The 20,768-nt window shown below is 43.6% G+C and overlaps 1 protein-coding gene across 1 annotated transcript in view; it reads left to right on the top strand.

The window, feature by feature from the left end:
* Positions 1–19,514: 19,514 nt before the first annotated feature.
* Positions 19,515–20,768, top strand: part of PRKRIP1 (PRKR interacting protein 1) — a 28,563-nt gene continuing 27,309 nt past the window's right edge. Inside the window, exons 1-2 of the mRNA XM_014796554.2 lie at positions 19,515–19,679; positions 20,430–20,508. Of these exons, the coding sequence (XP_014652040.1) occupies positions 19,554–19,679; positions 20,430–20,508 (205 nt within the window). The 5' untranslated portion in view covers positions 19,515–19,553. The remainder of the gene's footprint in view (positions 19,680–20,429; positions 20,509–20,768) is intronic.

Here is a 20,768-nt window from a genome sequence, read left to right on the forward strand (position 1 = left end):
GATTCCTCTCACATTCGTCCTGCACTTCCACTCGTCCAGGTGTGATGATACCAGACCTTCATCCCCGAGGAGTCTGACCCCTGGGTACCTTGCCCTTGTTAGATTTTGGTTACTGCACTTGCCTGTTGACTCTTATCACCTGGTACGGAAGCACCAACAAGCACACCAATGAATCCACTAAATTCTAGACATATTCCTCCCTGTCCCATTATGTAGCAGCAACTATAGCTCCTCATGTTAATCAGAATCAATTACACACATCATGATAGTAATTCCACTCTTTTCTTCCTCCCTCTACAGGCACAAGGAATCCAAAATGACCAAATGTACCCTTAGATCCTATGGAACTCTTCAAGAAAGCATTTCCCATCCACCTGGAAACTAGAACCTTTAACCCAGCAAAGCCTAAAGATGCAGGGACAGGAAGCACAAATTTGCCAAACTGGTCACTGGTCACTAATGGTGGGAGGAGCTAATCTCACTTCCACCCATGGGTTCCAAGCCCCGTATATTGTAACTGCTGGGTACAGCACTATATAATGGTCAATCACTTGAAGTATATCACATGCTATTAGGCTGGCAGCTTTGGGGCAATGTGGTATACGGAGGGAGTAGTCAGTCCCGTAGTTATTCACCCACGTTGCACCTTCTTCACTCTAAAATGTTCTCTTTGTTCCAAGAATTTTGTTCCCTAAATCACACATGTTGTAAGCTGGGAGAGGTACAATAGTTAGGGAATGTAAGCCCACATCCAGAATAATTTTCACTCCTGGTAAGGATGAATTTCTGTCTCTTCTAGGGTGGAGGAAGTCAACTGCCACCAAATGGCGGCTTAGTCTCCTCAAGAGATGGTACCATATCAAGGGCTCAGCATTGGTTTCTGCTACTGACAAACTTAACATTCAGCAGCTGCAGTAGCTAGATTGGCTTGGTGAGAGGGAGCCTGTGCCATTGGATCCATGCAGAACCTCCATCTCTGCTCTCATGGCTATCCCACTGTGCAAGCACTGGGGTGGCCAAGGACAGAAGCTGGCTGACATCTACCAATCAAGTCATCCTACTATCCTGCTGTTTGATGCTCTCTCTGGAGTAGATGTATTCTGATGGACATTGGCATGAGACATAAGAATCCACACATTTTTTTGTTCACTCCCATACATCATTCACATATCTCTTTCCCAGTCAAGCCATTCACCGCTGCCCAAGAGTCTATATGCAGCCTGACCTCAGGCCACTTCTCCCTAACACAGAGTTGATGGGCACTGTACTGCTCAAAATTGTGCCTGCTGGGAGGCTTTCTACTCACCATCCTCCTTTAGGGCTACCCCTGAGTGGGGCTGTTAGTGTAGTAGCAGTCCATTTCTGGCTTACCAACATATCAAGCCAATGTTCTTTGAACGAGGTGCAAATTTTTCTTCCCCCATCAGCTGGTCTTGATACTGCCTACCCCTTCCTACATAAGTGAACGCCAAGAGGTACCAGTGCACCAGAAGAAAAGTGGGCTACTTATTCATTCCTTTTACTTGTGTCCTCTGGACCTGCTTGAATCAGATCCCAAATGCACCATTTCTGTTATACAGTGATTGCACTGTGCCACCCAACGTATGGATCTAAAAATACCCAGCTCACAACAGCCACTCCGGTTGCACAGACCATGATTCCCACGGACAGTACTCAATTTCTTCCAGTAACTAGTAGCCTACCAAGAGCTGCTTTACTTAATTTCCAAACAATTAGGGATTTTCCAGTTATCCTTTTGTTATTGATTTCTACTTAATTCCACTGTGGTCAGAAAACATACTTGGTATGATTTCCATCCTTTGAAATGTAGAGACTTGTTTTATGATCCAAGCACGTGATCCACCTTGGTGACTGTTCTGTGTGCACTTGAAGCGAACGTGTTCTCTGCTGTTGTTGGATGGAATGTTCTATAAATGTCAATTAGGTCAAGTTAATTGAGATCATTGTTCAGATTTTCTATAGCCTCATTAATGTTTTTGTCTACTTGTTTTTAATCAATTGCCTAAGGAGCAGTGTTAAAATTTTCAAATACGATTGTGAGTTTGCCTATTTCTCATTTTAGTTCTGCCAGTTTCTTCTCCTTGTTCTTTGAAGTACTGTTATTAGACCTACACACCTTTAGGATTGTTATGTCTTTCTGTTGAATTGACCCTTTTACATTAAGAAATGTTCCTCTTGCGAAAGGGATGATTAGGCGCATGTGTATGGTGATGGATTGTAATTAGTATTTGGGTGGTGAATACGATGTAATCAATGCAGAAATAGAAGTACAACAATGTATGCCTGAAATTTATACAATGTTACAAAATAATATCACTGCAATAAAAAATTAATTAACTAAAAAAAAACAGAACTGTGCCCCTTTGTCTCTGGTAGTACTCTTCATCTTGCAATCTACTTTGTTATTGATACAGCCACCCAGCTTCCTTATAGTTGGCATTTGTAGGGTATATCTTTGTGTATTTTTATATTTTCAATCTCTCTATGTCCTTATACTTGAAGAGTGTTGCTTATAAAAAGCATATAATTGGTTTGTTGTTGGTTTTTTTAATTCCAGTGGGACAGTCTCTGTCATTTGGAGTGTTTAGGACGCTAAATTTAATGGGATTGTCTATCATGTTGTTACCTGTTTTCCATTTGTTCCATCTGTTTTTTGTTCTTCTTTTCCTTTAATCTTTTGGACAAATCAAGTATTATTTTTATTATTCTGCTATATTGCCTCTGTGGCATTTTAGTTATATCTTTTTTTATATTTTTTCTAATGGTTAATCTGGTAACCTTTAACCTTATTAGAATCTACCTTGAATTAGTATTCTACTACTTCAGGAAAGATGTGAGAACTTTACAATAGCATAATTCTATTTACTCTTGCTTCCCCCCGACCCTTTGTGTTGTCATATAGTTTACTTCTGCATAGGTGAGAAACACCAGTGTACACTGTTATTATTGTTGTCTCAAATAGTTAATAGTCTTTTTAATTTTTTTATTGTGGTAAAATATACAAAACATAAAATTTACCATTTTAACCATTTTTAAGTGTACAGTTTAGTGGCATTAAGTACATCCACATTGTTGTGCAACCATCACCACCATCAATTTCCAAAACTTTTTCATCTTCCCAAACTGAAACTCTGTCCCCATTAAACACTAATTCTCCATTCCCTGCTACCCTGGCTCCTGGCAACCACCCTCTGCTTTCTGTCTCTACGAATTTGACTACTCTAGGTACCTCATCTAAGTGGAATCATGTGATATTTGTCTTTTGCATCCCCCTTATTTCACTTACTATAGTGTCTTTAAGGTTTATCCATATTGTAGCATATGTCAGAATTTCCTTCTTTTTTAAGGCTGAATGATATTCCACTGTATGTATAGACTACATTTGTTTGTCCATTCATCTGCCAGTGGACATTTGGGTTGCTTCCACCCTTTGGTTATTGTGAATAATGCTGCTATGAACCTTGGTCTTAGTGTTCAGATACCTGTCCAAGCCCCTGCTTTCAGTTCTTTAGGGTATATACCCAGAAGTTGAATTGCTGGATCATATGGTAATTCTATGTTTAATTTTTGGAGGAACTGCCAAGGCTGTTTTCCATGTCTTTAATTTTTTTCCATTTATTTACCCATTCCAGGTTTCTTCCTTTTTTCCTGAAGATCCAACCTAGCATTTGGAATTATTTTCCTTCAGCCTGGGGGTCTCATAGTGCAGGTCTGCTGAAGATAACATCTCTCAGCATTTTTCGTCTAAAAATTTTTGCCTTAATTTTTGAAAAATATTTTCACTGGGCGTAGATCGCTAGATTAGCAGGGTTTTTTTCTTTCAGCACTTTAAAAATGTCATTCCATTTCTTCTGGCTTCTATAATTAATCTTAAGAAGTAAGCTGTTATTCTTATTGTTACCTTGAATTTAATGTATCTTTTTTCTCTGGCTGTTTTAGAATTTTCTCTTTGTATCTTTGGTTTTCAGAAATTTGACTCTGGCATGCCCAGGTATGGTTTTGTATTTATCCTGCTTAGGGTTTACTGAACTTCTTGAATATGTAGATTCACGTCTTTCATCAATTTTAGAAATTTCTCAGCCATTATCTTTCAGATATTACTTTCATGCCTTCCCTCTATCCTCTGCTGCAGGGCCTGATTTTCAGGATAGACTTTCCTCCAGCTACTGGAGATGAGAGTCTCTTTAGCTGCTGCCAAGTAGGCACTCTTTTGGTGTTGGGTTTCATTGGCTTCCCTGAGCCTGTTCTTCTCTTTCTTTAAATTTTCTAGGGCAGTAAAGAAAAGTCAGCCAATTCCACAGTTCACATAATTGCCACTACCCCCATATCCTTCAATATCTAAGGCTACAACATAAGGAGTACTTACCAATCCACTGTAAGTGAGATTCTTGGCAACTGTGATGCTATATCCAGAGAAGCAGAGAGACATGGACACTTGAGGTGGGCAGCTGTCAGTGCATATGGTCAACTCAAAGGCAGGCCAAAGAGATGTGGGTTGTGGCATCAACAGCCTCTTCTACACAGGATAACCAAATAAGCAATGAGGAAAGTTCTTTAGAGAAAAATAGCAGCTAATAAATACATAAAGAATGATATAATTAGAAATTCAATATTTTGTACCATCCAATGAAATAGCGGATCCAGGAACAACCATTACAAAAACCATTGGGTAAGGCTTTTGGAGCTTTATAACGGGTGGATTAGACTTCCAACTTCTAACCCCAAATCGACCCTAATATGACTAAAAGTAGGACAACCTGTCACAAAGGGGATCCTGAGGTGAGATGATGGAAAGAACACAGCACCTTTTATGAAAAAAATTTTTTAAATTTGAACTTGAATTTAATCATGTCTGTAGATCTAACTATGAGTTTACAAAAAAAAAATTGATAATATTAAGGGGGTGGATGAACATATCAAAGGATACTAAAAAATGTATTTGGCCAAATCCAGAACTAAGAAATTCTATAGGAAAAAATACTCTGTTTCGGGGCCGGCCCCGTGGCTAAGCGGTTAAGTGCGCGTGCTCTGCTGCTGGCAGCCAGGGTTCAGATCCCGGGTGTGCACCGGCGCACCGCTTCTCTGGCCATGCTGAGGCCACGTCCCACATACAGCAGCTAGAAGGATGTGCAACTATGATATACAACTATCTACTGGGGCTTTGGGGAGAAAAAGGCGGAGGATTGGCAATAGATGTTAGCTCAGAGCAGATCTTCCTCAGCAAAAAGAGGAGGGTTGGCATGGATGTTAGCTCAGGGCTGATCTTCCTCACAACAACAAAAAAAATACTCTGTTTCTTCAACAAATAATTTTCATGGAAAAGAAAGATGGGAGGAGAACTGATGTAGATAAGACATAGGTACTAAATGTGATAATCCAACTGTAAAAAAAAAACATTTTTGAGACAATTGGGAAAAGTAAAACATTGACTGGGTATTAGATGACACTAAGGAATTATTGTTAATTTCGTTAGGTGTGATAGTGGTAGTATGAATTTTTTAAGGTTTTTATTTGTTAGGGATACATCCAGAAGTATTTACAGATGAATGTGATATCTGGAATTTGTTTTATAACACTCCAGAGGGCAGTGGGGCAGGAGAGAATGGAAAATTGTTAAAGCTGTGTGATGGGTATGTGGGAATTACTTTGTAGTCTCTCTTCTTAAGACTATTTTTTATATCTATAATTAAATTTTTAAAAAGCAGGAGTTTGAGGGTGGAGGGAAGCAGAGTACCTGGAGAAGGATGTGGAGTCTGGGGAGAAGGAGCATGTTGTGTGCTGAAGAAGAGAGTGAGAACACCAGAAAAGGAAGACATCAGTGGTGGTGCTGGTTCTGGAGGGGCCTGGGAAATAGGATGCAGGGCCCAGGTGGCAGGCATGGCCTTGGCGAGGTTCTCAATTATATACCAGCCTCCATTAGCAGAATTCCAGCTTGTATCTTGTTTACACATTCTATCTTAATTGGTCCCTACAACCACTCCATGAGACCAGTGTAATCATTCCCATTTTAGAGATAAGGAATTCAGGCTCAGAAAGATTGATCACTAACTCAGGGTCAAATAACCCGTAAATGGCAGATTCAGGATTTAAACCAAAGTTGCTGTACTTCCAAAGCTCGTGGTCTTTATATCTGTGAGACAGGTGAGGTGTGAAATTTCAACCATTGGAGGGGCAAAAGCAGGCAGCTGATGCAGCCTTCACGACTGACGGTCTCTTTTCCTTGTGAAGTTGGGGGGAGGCTCTCAAGGACAAGGCGCTGCTGATCAAACTGGGACTGCCAGGAAAGTGAAGAGGAGCGGGTCACATTCCTGGCCCAAGACCATCCGGGCCAGTCAGTGAGACTGAGGTGTCCCCACAAGGAAATTCAGCAGGGAGAATATCAGGTCCCTCATATGGCCCCCTCCCACTCTGCAGCAGCTTCAAGAGACACAGGTGCAAACACAGGGCGTGTGAGTTGACCCACGCTGTGTATGAGTCAGCAAAGGGTGGAAGGCTTCCAAATAAAGCTCATGCAATCTCAGCTGCTACCCAGAGCCCCAGTAAGGGGAGGCGATGTCCAAGCCTGGCCCCGTCTCACTGTGCCCTGATCACACCTGAACTTCTGTTGTCCTCTGCACAGTTCTGCCCTGCCCCTGGACAGAGGCCTACGTGAAGTGGAATGAGGCCCAAGGAGGAGCCAAAGAATCGTGGCTAGGTTCTGTGGAGGCCTTGGGCAAGGGAGAAGGGAGAGATAGGCAAGCTGCAGGCAGGAAGCAGGGCCCAATGCACCAAGAACTTTAAGCCAAGGAGTTGGGTTGCCTAGTGGCGTTATAGCATAGTAATTAGCAACATAGGCTTTAGAGTCAGACCGTATGTTATTATCCCAGCCCCAACATTTACTACTGTGTGACCCTGGGCAAGTTACTTAACCTCTCTGAGCCCAGCTTTTTAATCTGAAAAACAGAGATTAAAAAGTAGTATCTACTACTAAGACTTTCATTCCTGGTAATGGCACATTAAGTAACTCCAACCAACCCACCCACTGAGGAAGTAATAAAAGCTCGTCAAAATATTTTTTAAAATCTGCTTGAAGCGTTGGAGTGTTAAGGAAGTAGGCTGGGTTCTGTGAGGAATTATGAGGCTAAGTTTTGGGAGAAGACAGAAATCCAGAGAGATGAGACAAGCATTTCAGGCCACATTTTCCTGGAGCAGTTTGCCAATTTTGAAGAAGTGGATGAATGTCTGAGAGCCCGAGCAGCCTTCTCACAGCTTTCTCTGGCTAGAGAACAATTATTTGAATACACTACTTTCTAAGACAGGGATCCCTGTTAAATTCTCTGTGCTTTGGAGTGAAAACGACAAAAGGCTGCATCCTAGGAGTCAGAGTGAACCAGAAATAGACATGGACTGAAGTCCAGCTTCCAATTATCTCAATTCTCAAAATTGAATTAAGGTAATCACGGACTGCTAAAACTCTCAAGGACTAGCAATGTGCATCCTGGCTGAAGCAAATTTAAGTCCTCTCTGGAGGTAGTTAACATAATCTTTAATACCCATTAAAAAATAACCAGGCACACTAGGAGACAAGATATCATGGAGGAAATCCAGAAGAAACAACAGATAATAGAAACAGATCCAGGGGCCGGCCCTGTGGCTTAGCGGTTAAGTGCGCGCGCTCCACTACTGGCAGCCTGGGTTCGGATCCCAGGCACGCACCAACGCACCACTTGTCCAGCCATGCTGAGGGGGCGTCCCACATACAGCAACTAGAAGGATGTGCAACTATGACATACAACTATCTACTGGGGCTTTGGGGGGAAAAGGGCAAAAAAGGAGGAGGATTGGCAATAGATCTTACCTCAGGGCTGGTCTTCCTCAGCAGAAAAAAAAAGAAAAAAAGAAACAGATCCACAGGCCCTCCAGATATTGGAGTTATCAGCACAAAAAATGTTTTAAATATGTTTACTATGTAAGACAAGATCAAGAACTTCAGCAGAGAACTGGAAACTATAAAAAGGACATGACAAATTTGAAAAAAAAGGAAACAGAAAATTTAGAACTAAAAAATGCAATAAGTTAAATTAAGGATTTAATGGATGGATTTCATAGTAAATTATATACATATGAAGATAGTATTGGTCATCCGGAAAATATATCAGAAGGAAATATGCAGAATGAAACATGGAGAAACAAAAGTATGGAAAATACAAGAGTGAAGATACAATATATGGAGAGTACAAGTTATGATATACCTTCTAACATACATGAAATTGGAGTCCCAGAAGCACAGTAAAAAGAGAATGGAACAGAAGTAATATTTGATGGGATAATGGCTGAGAAAGTGATGAAAGATATCAAGTCACAAATTCAGGAAAGCTCACAAACTCCAAGCAGAATAAACAAAAAATTAAGGTGTTCTAAGGTCTTTGCATTGTCCTAAAGAGAGCAAAACTACCGTTTAAGTTTGTTGTTACATGCCATCAAGTTGGCTCCAACTCCTGGTGACACTATGAATGAGTGATGTCCACAGTGTCCTGTCCTCCACAGCCCTACTCAACTCCTGTAGACTCAGGTCTATGGCTTCCCTTGTGGAGTCAATCCATCTCATATTTGGTCTTCCTCTTTTCCTACTGCCTTCTACTTTTCCCAGCATTATTGTTTTTTCTGAAGAATCCTGCCTTCTAATGACGTACCCAAAGTAGGACTGCCTCAGTTTTATTATTTTTGCCTCCAGCCGTAGTTCAGGCTTAATTTGCTCTAAGACCCATTTGTTGTTTTTCTGGCAGTCCAGGGTATCCGTAGAACTCTCCTCCAACACCGTATTTCAAGTGAATCATTTTTTTTCCTGTCAGCCTTCTTCATTGTACAGCTTTTGCACTGCACATAGTAATTGAGAATATGAGGGTGTGCGTAATCTTGGTCTTGGTCTCTAATGACACTTCTTTACACTGGGTGATCTTTCCTAATTCTTTCATTGCTGCCCTTCTAAGTCTCAGTCATTTCTTGATTTCTTGGCTGCAGTCTCCATTTAAATTGATGACTGAACAAAAATCTTCATTGTCTGCATTAAAGTTATGTAGTTCTTCTGTAGTCATGATTTTTGTCTTCTTGATGTTTAGACTTTGATAAATCTGCTACATATTGCAATCTCTGGGGCAACCACTAAAAGAATGATAAAGTGTGTATAAATGCCAAACTAACAGAGGAGGAAAAATGAAGTAAAGCAAAAATACTGAAACAATCAAAAGGTAGGCAAGAAAACAGGTTAAAAAAAGAAAGAAAGAAACAGAACTATAAGGACAAATAAAAAATACGTAGTAAAATAATAAATTTTTAAAATCTATAAATTTACTTTCAGTAAATTTAATCTTCAGTTAAAAGATAAAGATTGTTATTTTCTATGTGTATTTCTATATGTATAAAAAATATATAGGGGCTGACCCGGTGGTGCAGCGGTTAAGTTTGCGTGTTCCACTTGAGAGGCCTGGAGTTCGCTGGTTCGGATCCTGGGCACAGACATACTCACCACACATCAAGCCATGCTGAGGCGGCACCCTACGTAGAAGAACTAGAAGGACCTACAACTAGGATATACAACTATGTACTGGGGCTTTGGGGAGAAAAAAGAAAAAAAAAAAAGAAAATTGGCAACAGATGTTAGCACAGGGTCAATCTTCTACAAAAAATATATGTATATATAGATTTTTTAATCTAGCTATATGAGAAAAATGTAAATCATAATGATACAGAAAGGTTCAACATAAAAAGACAGCAGGGCTGGCCCCGTGGCTTAGCGGTTACGTGCACGCACTCCACTACTGGCGGCCCTGGTTGGGATCCCAGGCACGCCCTGATGCACCGCTTGTCTGGCCATGCTGAGGCCACATCCCACATACAGCAACTAGAAGGATGTGCAACTATGACATACAACTATCTACTAGGGCTTTGGGGAGAAAAAGGGAAAAAAAGGAGGAGGATTGGCAATAGATGTTAGCTCAGAGCCGGTATCCCTGAGCAAAAAGAGGAGGATTGGCATGGATGTTAGCTCAGGGCTGATCTTCCTCACAAAAAAAAAAAGTAATTAAAAAAAAAAAGGTAGCAAAAGGACATAGGCTACAACCAAAAGTAAGTTGGTACAGGGATAGTAATATCAGACAAAGAGGACTGTAAGGTGAAAACTATTCCTCAAAATAAAAAGTAACTCTTCACGGTAATGAAAAGTTAAATTCCCCCAGAAGATACAGTGATTCTAAATTTGTATGCCCCTAATAACATTGTCTTAAAATAAATAAAGCAAACATTGACAGAGCTTCAAAGAGATATAGCAAAATCCAAAAATATTGGGAGATTTTACACTTTTCACAGAAACTGATAAAACAGTCAAATAATCTGTAAGGATATAGAAGATTTAAACAAGTTAACCTTATGGACATATATAGTCACAATGATGTGCCTATATGATATGGTATGAGCTGATTTGTATCTGCTTATGAGAGCCAGTTTTTAAATTTTCAAGAATTATGTAAGCCAGTTGATATCACATTGGTAGCTTGAAATTAACCATGGTGGGAGAATTTTTACCATGGTAGGCAAATGCTACAAATCAGGATTTTATTCCCTCCCCCTCTCTGGCCACCTCCAGGAAGCCAGTTGTTAAACATTTATAAGCATATCAATGTACATGGAAAACTGTATCTAATTGCAGATTGCACGTTATTTTCAAGTGTATATGAAACATTTGCAAAAATTATATACTGGGCCATAAAGTAGTCTCAACACATTTCAAAGAATTGATATTATCAGAGCATGTTTTCTAATGACAATTCAAGTAAGGTAGAAATCAATAACAAAAAAAGATAACTAGTAAACTCCCATATATTTGGAAATTTAAAAATACACCTCTAAATTACCCAAGTGTCTAAGCCTGAATTCCAGAAAAAGCAGAGCTGAGACAAGAGCTTGCATGCAAGTATTTAATATTGAGGGTGGTCCCAGAAAACAGGAATGCACGACTGAGAAGACTAAAAGAAGGAAGAAGAAAAAGCCAATGCAGACTTGGTCATCATTGTAAGCAACTGGGACTTGATCCCACTGGGACCCTCTGAGGAGCTGTGTAGAATATGCCTTAGAGTTGTCAGTCCAAGAAGTGGAATAAGGGAGTATTTATGCACTGGTTCTTGCCCCAACTGCTCAAGAGTTGCCACATGTGCCATTAAGACTCCCTTGCACTTCGAGATTTGTGAATACTTGAGTGCCGAGCAAGTCCTGGGGCAGAAAGCAAGATATACGCAATTATACTAAGACAAGATGTGCCAGGTTATACCTCTATGGAACTGGTTGGGGCTAGAAGATGCAAAGTGGGCACAAGAACTTCCTCTACTGTCCAGCCCTTTCAGCTCCCAAATCCATTCATTACCATCCATTATGAAGCCTTCAAATGGTGCCTGGTCACAGTCCTTGCCAAAGACTTCATAAGGGAGGGTTAGTGAAACAACCTATAGTCTTCATTGCTTTAACTGCTCCCGGGACCATAGTTGATATTCATCATCTCCCTCGTCCACCCTCTGTTCTAGACTTCCCTCATCCATGGCCAGAAGCTGGACATGGTGGCCTGACCCAGGCTTCCATTCCTGAGAAGTCGCATCTCTGAGTTGCTATACCCTTGTCAGGCCATAGTTGCTGCATTCATCCATTCACGATTATCAGTGGATGTGGAAGCATTAAGAAATGGTCCCCAGTAAACCTTTAAAGTTTTAGACATATTCCTCCACAACCTCGTTATAATAGCCCCAGCTCCTCATGATCATCAAGGTCAATTAGTCCCACCCCTTCCTTTTGCTACTGTCTCACTGGCATAAAAAACCCAAAATAAACAGGTGGTAATCATAGCTTCAAATCCACTGGAACCCTCACTGGATGCCCCCGTGTCTCACCAACACCCAGGACTCAAAATTTCTTATCCAGCTGAGACTAAGTTTGAAAAAATGAGAAGTACAGGTTCCCAAGCAGATTTCTGGGGTGGTTGTGAGAGGAGCCACTTCTACTTCCACCTTTTGGTTCCCTAATCCATGAATTCTAACCATAGAGGATGCAGCGCCACATATCAGCTGTCAACTCCACACACACTCTGCCTCCTGGAGGATATCACTCCAACCTCTAAACGGTGTTGTCCTTCAGCGAGCACCTTACCTAAGAATGTAACAGTCCACTCCATGCTATATTAGGTCAGCCGCTTTCAGGTATTGTGGTATATAATCTTCTCCTCATATTGCGTCTCCTTTGCCATAAAATGACCCCTTGGTCTGAAGAGATGTTGTACGAGATCCCTTGCAAATCAAACACATTCTGCAAGCCCTTGAATGATACTGTTGGCAGAGGTACCGCAGGCAGGGAAGGCAAACCCATATCTGGCATAGTATAAATTACAGTAAGACAAATTAATGCTCCCTCTAGGATGAAAGGTGGTCCATGTAATCAACTTGCCACCAAGAAGTTGACTGGGCTCCTTAAAAGATAATGCTATATGAAAGTCATTCAGTTCAGGCATTCAGCAGCAGCAGTAATATATCAGCCGTGGTGAGAGGGAGCCCATTCTGTTGTGCCCATGCATAGCCTTCAGCCCTGCACATGGCTACTCTGTTCACGGACCAACTGCACAGTCACTGGAGTGGCTTCGGACAGAGGCTGGATGACTTCCACTAGACAAGCCATCTTGTCTAACTGGTGTTGAATGCCTCCTCTGCAGTGATCGCCACCTTGGATGCCTTCTGACTTTCACGGCCTGCCTTGAGTTGATGTTTGGTGAACCTGAGCCTGCATTTTCTCCTTTCAAGCCCTCTAAGGCCATTAACAGAAAGCAGCCAACAGCACAATTCTTACACTTTCCACTGCCCCTGTGCCTTTCAAGTATCATCAGTGCACATAAGCCAGCACATCACCTTCTACCTGAATCTCAACTCAATCTATCATAGGAGAGAGTATGAAGAGTCATGTTGCTATTGCATGCCAGGGGTCATCACCATCCCACTTACCCCCAGCAGAGGAGTCCTTCGTGAGGCCTGACCAGTGCGTTATTCAATCCCATAATCCCATCCTGAGGGACTGCTTTCTTGAGTCACTTACAGCACCAACTGTCTTAGCTTGGGATCCCTCCAGAAGTGTCAGTAATTTATTTTGGGAAGTGATCCCAAGGGGACATAAAGTAGGGGACTAGGCAGATTGAAACAGGGAAGAAGAAAAAGCCAGTACAAGAGGGAATGATCGAGCTGGTCACTGCTGTGGGCATTCTGGGGCTCAAGCCAGCTGGGACCGTCTAAGAAGCCATGTAGAATACATTTCAGAATTTTCCACCCACGACAGAAGACAGAAGCATTTAGCAACCAATTCCTGTCCCCACTGGTTAAGCATGCCACGTGTAATGTAGCTCCCTTGCATGTCCAACTCTGGATATGTGTGATACCAGTGGACCCCAGGGCATAAAGCAAAAGATGCGCAGAGCACCTGAGGCAAGGGGCTGTCAGCCACGCCCAGAATAAAAGTTGGGTTGACAAGATTTGAAGCACAAGAGCACTAAGGAAAGGCAATTTTTTCAATAAAAATTCTGGGAAAATTAAATATGGATGTGGAAAAACATGAAATTAGGCTCCTACTTTATACCACACCCCAAAAAAGATTTGAGGTGAATTGTAGATCTAAATGTGAATGGCAATAGAGCATCTGAAAGATAATATAGGAGAGTTTCTTTATAACCTTGGGGTAAAAAGATTTTTAAAAATAGGACACAAAAACCCCTAAACAAAGAAGATGGTGATAAGTTTGACTACACTAAAATGAAGAGCTTCTTTTTGACAACAGATACTAGTAAGAGAGTAAACAGACGAACCACACAGTAGAAGGAAGCTATTTAAAATGCATTCTGATTCCAAGTATATAGAATTCCAAAAACAGGACAAACCAAACAAGTTTTAGAAATGCATGATTAGGTGGTAAAAATATAAAGAAAAGCAGGGAAGCAATTGGGAAGCAATTACCATTAGCCAGGAGAGTGGTTACCTCTGGGAAAAGGGGCAGAGTAGTGATTTGGAGGGTCGGGGTGGGCTCTGTGTGCTGGCATGTTCCATGTCTCGACTGGAATGGTGTAATACAGGTGTTTGCTTTGTGATCATTCACCGAGCTGTATGTTTTGTTTTTGTACATTTTTCTGTATGTATGTTTTATTTCATGACATAAAAGTTTAAAATAGTGTCAATTTCATAAGGTTCTTGTGAGAATTAAATGAGATAATGTATAGGACCCAGTTGCAAAGAGCCTGGCATATCGAAAGTGCCCGCAAAGGTTAGCAACTCTGATTCTCACCAGATTGGGGGCATTTTGAGTGTGGCCTGCTCATGGGTGTGGAGCTCAGCAGAGGATTTGTGGGTGGTCACCCAGGGAAGGTATGCAGGGCACAGGTTGGGGGGCGGTGTCAGGTGCTGAGAGACCACCGACCAGCCTGACAGGGCAATGTATCTCTCCTACTGGGTCCTTCAATCAGCAGACTATGGAGTCTCCCAACCTTGGGGGTCCAGGTTCATGGATAAAAAGGTAATTTATTTTTTTTAAGGGTTTTATTTTTTTAAGCATATTTATTTTTTTTCTAATTCTTTTTTTTTTTTTTATTGAGGTAACAATGGTTTATAACACTGTATAAATTTCAGGTGTACATCATCATATTTCGATTTCTGTGTGGATTACATCATGTTCACCACCCAAAGGCTAATTACCATCCATCACCATACACACGTGCCTAATCATCCCTTTCGCCCTCCTCCCTCCCCCCTTCCCCTCTGGTAACCACCAATCCAATCTCTGTCTCTATGTGATTGTTTGTTGTTGTTTTTGTCTTCTATTTATGAGTGAGATCATATGGTATGTGACTTTCTCCCTCTGACTTATTTGGCTTAGCATAATACCCTCAAGGTCCATCCATGTTGTCACAAATGGCCAAATTTCATCTTTTTTGTGGCTGAGTAGTATTCCATTCTGTATATATACCACAGCTTCTTCATCCATTTGTCCCTTGATGGGCACCTAGGTTGCTTCCAAGTCTTGGCTATTGTGAATAATGCTGCAATGAACACAGGGGTGCATGTATCTTTATGCATTTGTGTTAGAAAGGTAATGTAGTGAGTCAGACTGGGAGCTCTGAAGGATGGGAGTCGTGCCAGCTGCAGCTCTAAGAACCTCATACCATTGCTCAATGTGGCCTGGCTCAGAAAGAGCCCTGGCCTGTGGGTGCTGACCAGCCAAGCCGCTGCCCCATAGGTGTGCAGGGCCCAGAGGCATAAGTGTGGGGGCTTCATCCACATTGGCTTCTGGGCTTTGGAAAGCCTGTTACTGCCACTCACCCCTTGGCCCACATTGGACAGGGCATGGCAGAGTAGATTTACAGGCTCTGAGCTTCTCAGGTGGGCATAATGGGATAAAAGCTGTCAGTGATCCCAAAGCCACCCAGGCAATGGGGGGTTGGCTCCCCTGCAACCTGGCAAGGTGACTTGTGTTTATTTTGTCAAGTGTATTGAGGTATAATTTTCATACAATTCACCCTTTTGAAGCGTTTCGTTTAATGATTTTGACAAACATCTGTGTTCATGTCACCAGCACAATCCAGATGTACAACACGTCCATCGCCCAAAAAATTCCCTCGAGCCCTTTAGAGTCAATCCCCTAGGCCCACCTGCAGCCCCTGGCAACTGCTGATTGATCTGTGTTCTGTCCCTGTCATTTTGGCTTTTCCAGAATGCCAAGTAACGGAATCATTCAGGTTGTAACTTTTAAATCTGGGCTTCATTCACTAAGCATAATGCTTTTGAGATTCATCCATGTGGTTGCAAGTATCAATAATTTCCTCCTTTTTATTGCTGAGTAGTATATTACTATATACTATATATCACAATTTGATGGACATCTGGGTTGTTTCCAGTTTTTGGTAATTGTGAATCAAGCTGCCGGGGCTGGCCCCGTGGCTTGGTGGTTAAGTGTGCGTGCTCCGATGCTGGTGGCCCGGGTTCGGATCTCGGGCGCGCACAGAGGCACCACTTCTCCATCCATGCTGAGGCCGCGTCCCACATACAGCAACTAGAAGGATGTGCAGCTATGACATACAACTATCTACTGGGGCTTTGGGGGAAAAATAAATAAATAAAATCTTTGAATCAAGCTGCCGTATGTATTCACATACAGATCTTCCAGTGGACATCTATTTTTATTTCTCTAGGGTAAATGCCCAGGAGTGAGGCTGCTGGTTGTGTGGTATGTGTACGTTTATCTTTATGGGAAACTGACAAACTCTTTTCTAAAGTGAGTGTATTCCATTTTTCTTTTTATTCCCATTGGTGGAACTGTTCTTTTGTTATCGACAGCAGGACCACTGCAGAAAGACCACTGATTCATGAATTCAATGAGAAATTCAAATTATGGAATAGTTGTAAACATTTTTGCTGTTTTAGTTCTTTAAGTCCCAACCGCAACTTAAAGGATTGAAGTAGGCGTATCTACCCACTAGGGTGACCAACTGTCCTGGTTTGCCCGAGACTCTCCTGGTTTTAGCACTGACAGTGGTGTGTCCTGGGAAACCCTTCAGTCCTGGGACCAAACTGGGAAAGGTGGTCACCCTACTATTGAGTGTCAGGTGCTTTGCCAGGCACTGTACGTCTGTCACATCATTTTGTCCACAGGCCGGTGTCAAGGGTAGATTTGCTTGTCCCCATCTTGCACATCAAGAAATAGCTTTTGAGAGGTTAAGTTGCTCCCCCAGCCCACACTCCAGAATAGGTGGAGCCAAACTTCGGCACCAGGTCTGCCAGACTCCAAAGCCCTGGTGTCTTCCAGGGCTAGCCCTTATTCCCTAGGTGCCAAGTTCCGGGCCTCGGGGCAGGGCCAGCAGGTAGCCCTGGGTGGAGCTTTGCTGCCCCCTGGTGGCGAATGGGTGGCACCCCGAGTCTGAGTCCACTCTTGTGGGGCAGCCTGTGGTGGGGGTGGGAGGAAGAGAAGGCGCCCTTTCCTCCTACAGAGCAGGATCTCAAATCTGGCCTCAGCTTTAGGAGGGTGCCACATGGAGGGCCCCCACCAGGGTCTGCTGGAGGCCTTGGTCCAGGCACCCGTGAGTCATGTGATCACTCAGGCCCCTACAGACCCAGGGCCCCCTACAGACCCAGGGCCAGACTGCTAGGCTGGAGTCTGTGTGATCCTGAGCTGTCACTCACCCCTCTGAGCCTCAATTCCTTATCTGTAAATCAGGATGATAAACATGTCAACACCACTTAGACAGGCTTAGACATTGAGGCTGTTATTACATCTCATTCACGCGCATATGCCTTAACTCTCCTCCACCTTTGTGCACGTATTCACTGCATTCATTCACTTAACTTCCATCCGGCAGCTATCTGCCAAGCACCAGCTCTGTGCCAGACCCTGAGCTGGGGGTACCAGGGAGAGGGCTGCCCTCCTGGCTCTGTAACTCTCTGCTAATCCACTGTTTTGTGTGTTTATTCATCCACGGAGTATCCATCTATTATTGAGTGTTCACTCATTCTTTCTCATACTCACTTAACTTCCTTATTCAGTCATTCACCCATCACTTGGTCATCTCATTTACACATTCATTCATCCTTCATTTATTTTTTCAGGCAGCTGTTGACTCCCCCCTTTCCTCCCTCCCTCATTCCTCTGTTCTGCAAGCATCCTGGAAGCACCACTCTATTCTAGGCCAGGATTAGATGCTGAGATTCTGGCTTAACCCTCCTCCCAGACTTGTGGGTAGGCAGATGGTGAGGACACACTGTGGTAACTACCACATGCCAGCTGTCGGGACCCAGAGCAGGGGCAGCATCAACAAGGGAGCAACTGACTGCCTGAAGGAGGGGGCTGAAGGGGCAATCAGAGAAGACTTCATGGAGGAGGTTGAATTTAAGCCAAGCTAAGAAGGATGTGTAGGAGTTTTCTAGGGAGAAAAAGAGACTCCGGGTAAAATCTTTCTTTGTGTGTGTGGCATGTTTGGGGAAAGTGAGGTCCCCAGGTGGCTGGGGAGTGTGATGTAGGGTGGTGCGTCCACGACCATGTCCAGGCCAAACCCTCCCTAGGTTCCAGTGACGGACTTGGGCCACTCAAGGACTTCCCCTAATTCATCACCCTTGGCCCCTGGAAAACTACCACTATCAAGTGGTCAGGAATCGCCTTAGAGCACTAACACAGCACTCTGTCACGGGGTCACCTTCTGACCCCTGGACACTCAGTGGGAGAGCTGTCCTGGGCTGACCAGGCTGAGCAGGCGGCAGCAGCGGTGGTATCTGAGGTGCCTGGCCCCAAGATCCCAGGGTCATCCCGCTAATGTTTATTTAGCGCCTTGTGTGAGCCAGGCCTTGCCCCAGACACTGGGAATACAGTAGTGAACAAGACAGAACTCCCACTCTCTAGAGGGCAACAAATGATAAACAAGAAAAACATCAATTGTAAAGACCACCCGGGGCCCATCTGTACTTGAACAAATCAGGTTTATTGCCTCTTTCAAAGAGGAAGCCTGCACTTACTTCAACAAGAGGGTGTTAAAGAGGACGTATTATAGAATTTGGGCTTGGATTAAGTGATTTGGGAGAGGGTTCAAGTAAGTGGGCTTCTACTCGGATTAGATGCTGTCAGGAAATGGTGGCAATTCTATGAATGGATGTCTTAATAAATATTTAAAGTGGGAGGAATGAATGGAGGCTACTGCTGTAAAGAAGCAGCAGTTATTCATATTAGCCAGAATGGGGAAAATGTTTGGTCTTTTTCTCGTTCCAACAATAATCTTGTTTTCATCTGAGTTCAAACATGATTACAGAACGTCTTGATTATGCCTTGCTCCATCACGGTCGCAGAATGGCCTTGTGTGATGTTGGTGTTTTGGGAAATTGTTTACGTCCAACAAGAGAACACCAAGGCCTAGCTGTAAGTGCCAGGACAGCTCCCAGATGTGAGGAGCAGCTTTTCTTTTTCTCATAAGAAAGGCTCCTTCTCTCGACCGAGGTAGATTTTTGCTAGGTGCCCCGTGGACAAAAGAGACGCAGCCCCAGTCCTCAGGGAGCTCACAGTGACTTGTTTGCGCTGTTTTAAATAAATAGACTGTCAGAAATGGGAGGGCGAGCGGACCAGACCCAAGGAATGGCGAGGACAAAGGCCCGGGGGCGGGAGGGGATGCTGAGAGCCACTAGCGAGGCGCCGGCGGAGCCACAGCGCGCACGGGGACTGGAGAGGTCGGCGGTGGCCGGACCCTCGGGCATGCAGGGCCACCTCCCCCGCAGGGACGTGAGCTTGCGGCTGCCGGGATTTGCTCAGAAACAGGAAATGAAATCAAACAGCGTTGATCAAAATAACCCACCAGGCCACGGGCTCATGAATATTCAGCAGCCTGCTTCCGGCTTGCGACTCCGCCCCAGCCCTGCCCGCCTAGGGGACTGCGCTTGCGTCGCTGGCGCGCGGTTCTGTCGTCATACGTGCGTGCCGCAGCCGCCGCTCGCCAGGGAAGCAGGTAGGGTGTCATGGCGAGCTCTGCTGCCTCCTCTGTGCGACCGCCGAGGCCCAAGAAAGAGCCGCAAGCGCTCGTCATCCCCAAGAATGCGGCGGAGGAGCAGAAGCTCAAGCTGGAGCGGCTCATGAAGAACCCGGTGAGACGGGGCGCGGGCTCGACGGCCCCTCCGAGTCTCATCCCCTTCCGTTCGGGCGCCTTTGAGGGCCCGCGAGCCCACCTCCTCCGCCTCCAAACTCAGGAACTTAGTACCCGAACCCCAGGGCCAGTCCTTAGGAAGGAGTAGGCTACCCCGGAGATAGGGAGCTTCCTCTGTTCTTATGTTAGAGTCTCGCCTAGATGAGGGCGCTGTGGAGCGGCTTCCCGTGCTCTAAGACCCTTTCCAGTTAACTTTCCATGAACAGAAGTGTTAGACTGGAAAGATGGAATCAGTGGGTTAGCACAAGGGTTTATTCTCTTCTAAGCGGCACCGATTGTTAGAGAGGCATTGGCCTAGACACCTGGGACAAGTCACTCCCCCCGTCCGAGCCTGGGTCCCCTCAATCATAAAAATAATTGGATGAGAAAGTCTCTTATGCCTTTGACTAGAAAGAGTTGACTCTCTTCTTACAGTAGGGTTAAAGTTGGAGGTTTCCAACCATGAGTGGTGACTTAGGTTTCTGAGTTCTCCTCTGGAAAGTGTAGCCCTGGCAAGGCTGTGGGCTGTGATAGACCCCAACAAGTATACAGGATGAAGTAAAGCTAAGACAGAGGGAAGATAAACTCAGCTTTGGGTCTTAGGAGCAAAGCTGCCTTACTTCACCAGTCCAGTTAAAATTCTTTGGTTAGAAGAGATGTGACTCTCTCCGCAGGTTTATACTTAAAATGCTTTCGTGTTTATATATTGCAGGACAAAGCAGTTCCAATTCCAGAAAAAATGACTGAATGGGCACCTCGACCTCCACCAGAATTTGTCCGAGATGTAATGGGTAATGTCTTTGGTTGGGGGGGGGGGTGTATGTAAATATAATTTTTGAGGTGTAGATATAAAAACGCTGCAGTTAGTGTTTGTTAATTAGATCTCTAATAGGAAAAAAAAAGTTCACTAGTTCAGTATTTTGCTCCTACAACGAAGGAGTATTGTTGCTCATGGTTTGGCCTTAGAGAATTTTCTTCTGCGTTGTTTTTAATAATGTGTCGTATTGTTTTTTTCTACATGGGAATAGTTTTATTGTTTTGTTGGGTTGTA

This window comes from Ceratotherium simum, chromosome 26 (assembly GCF_057802395.1).
Source record: "Ceratotherium simum simum isolate JZ-2026a chromosome 26, ASM5780239v1, whole genome shotgun sequence".
Taxonomy (NCBI): domain Eukaryota; kingdom Metazoa; phylum Chordata; class Mammalia; order Perissodactyla; family Rhinocerotidae; genus Ceratotherium; species Ceratotherium simum.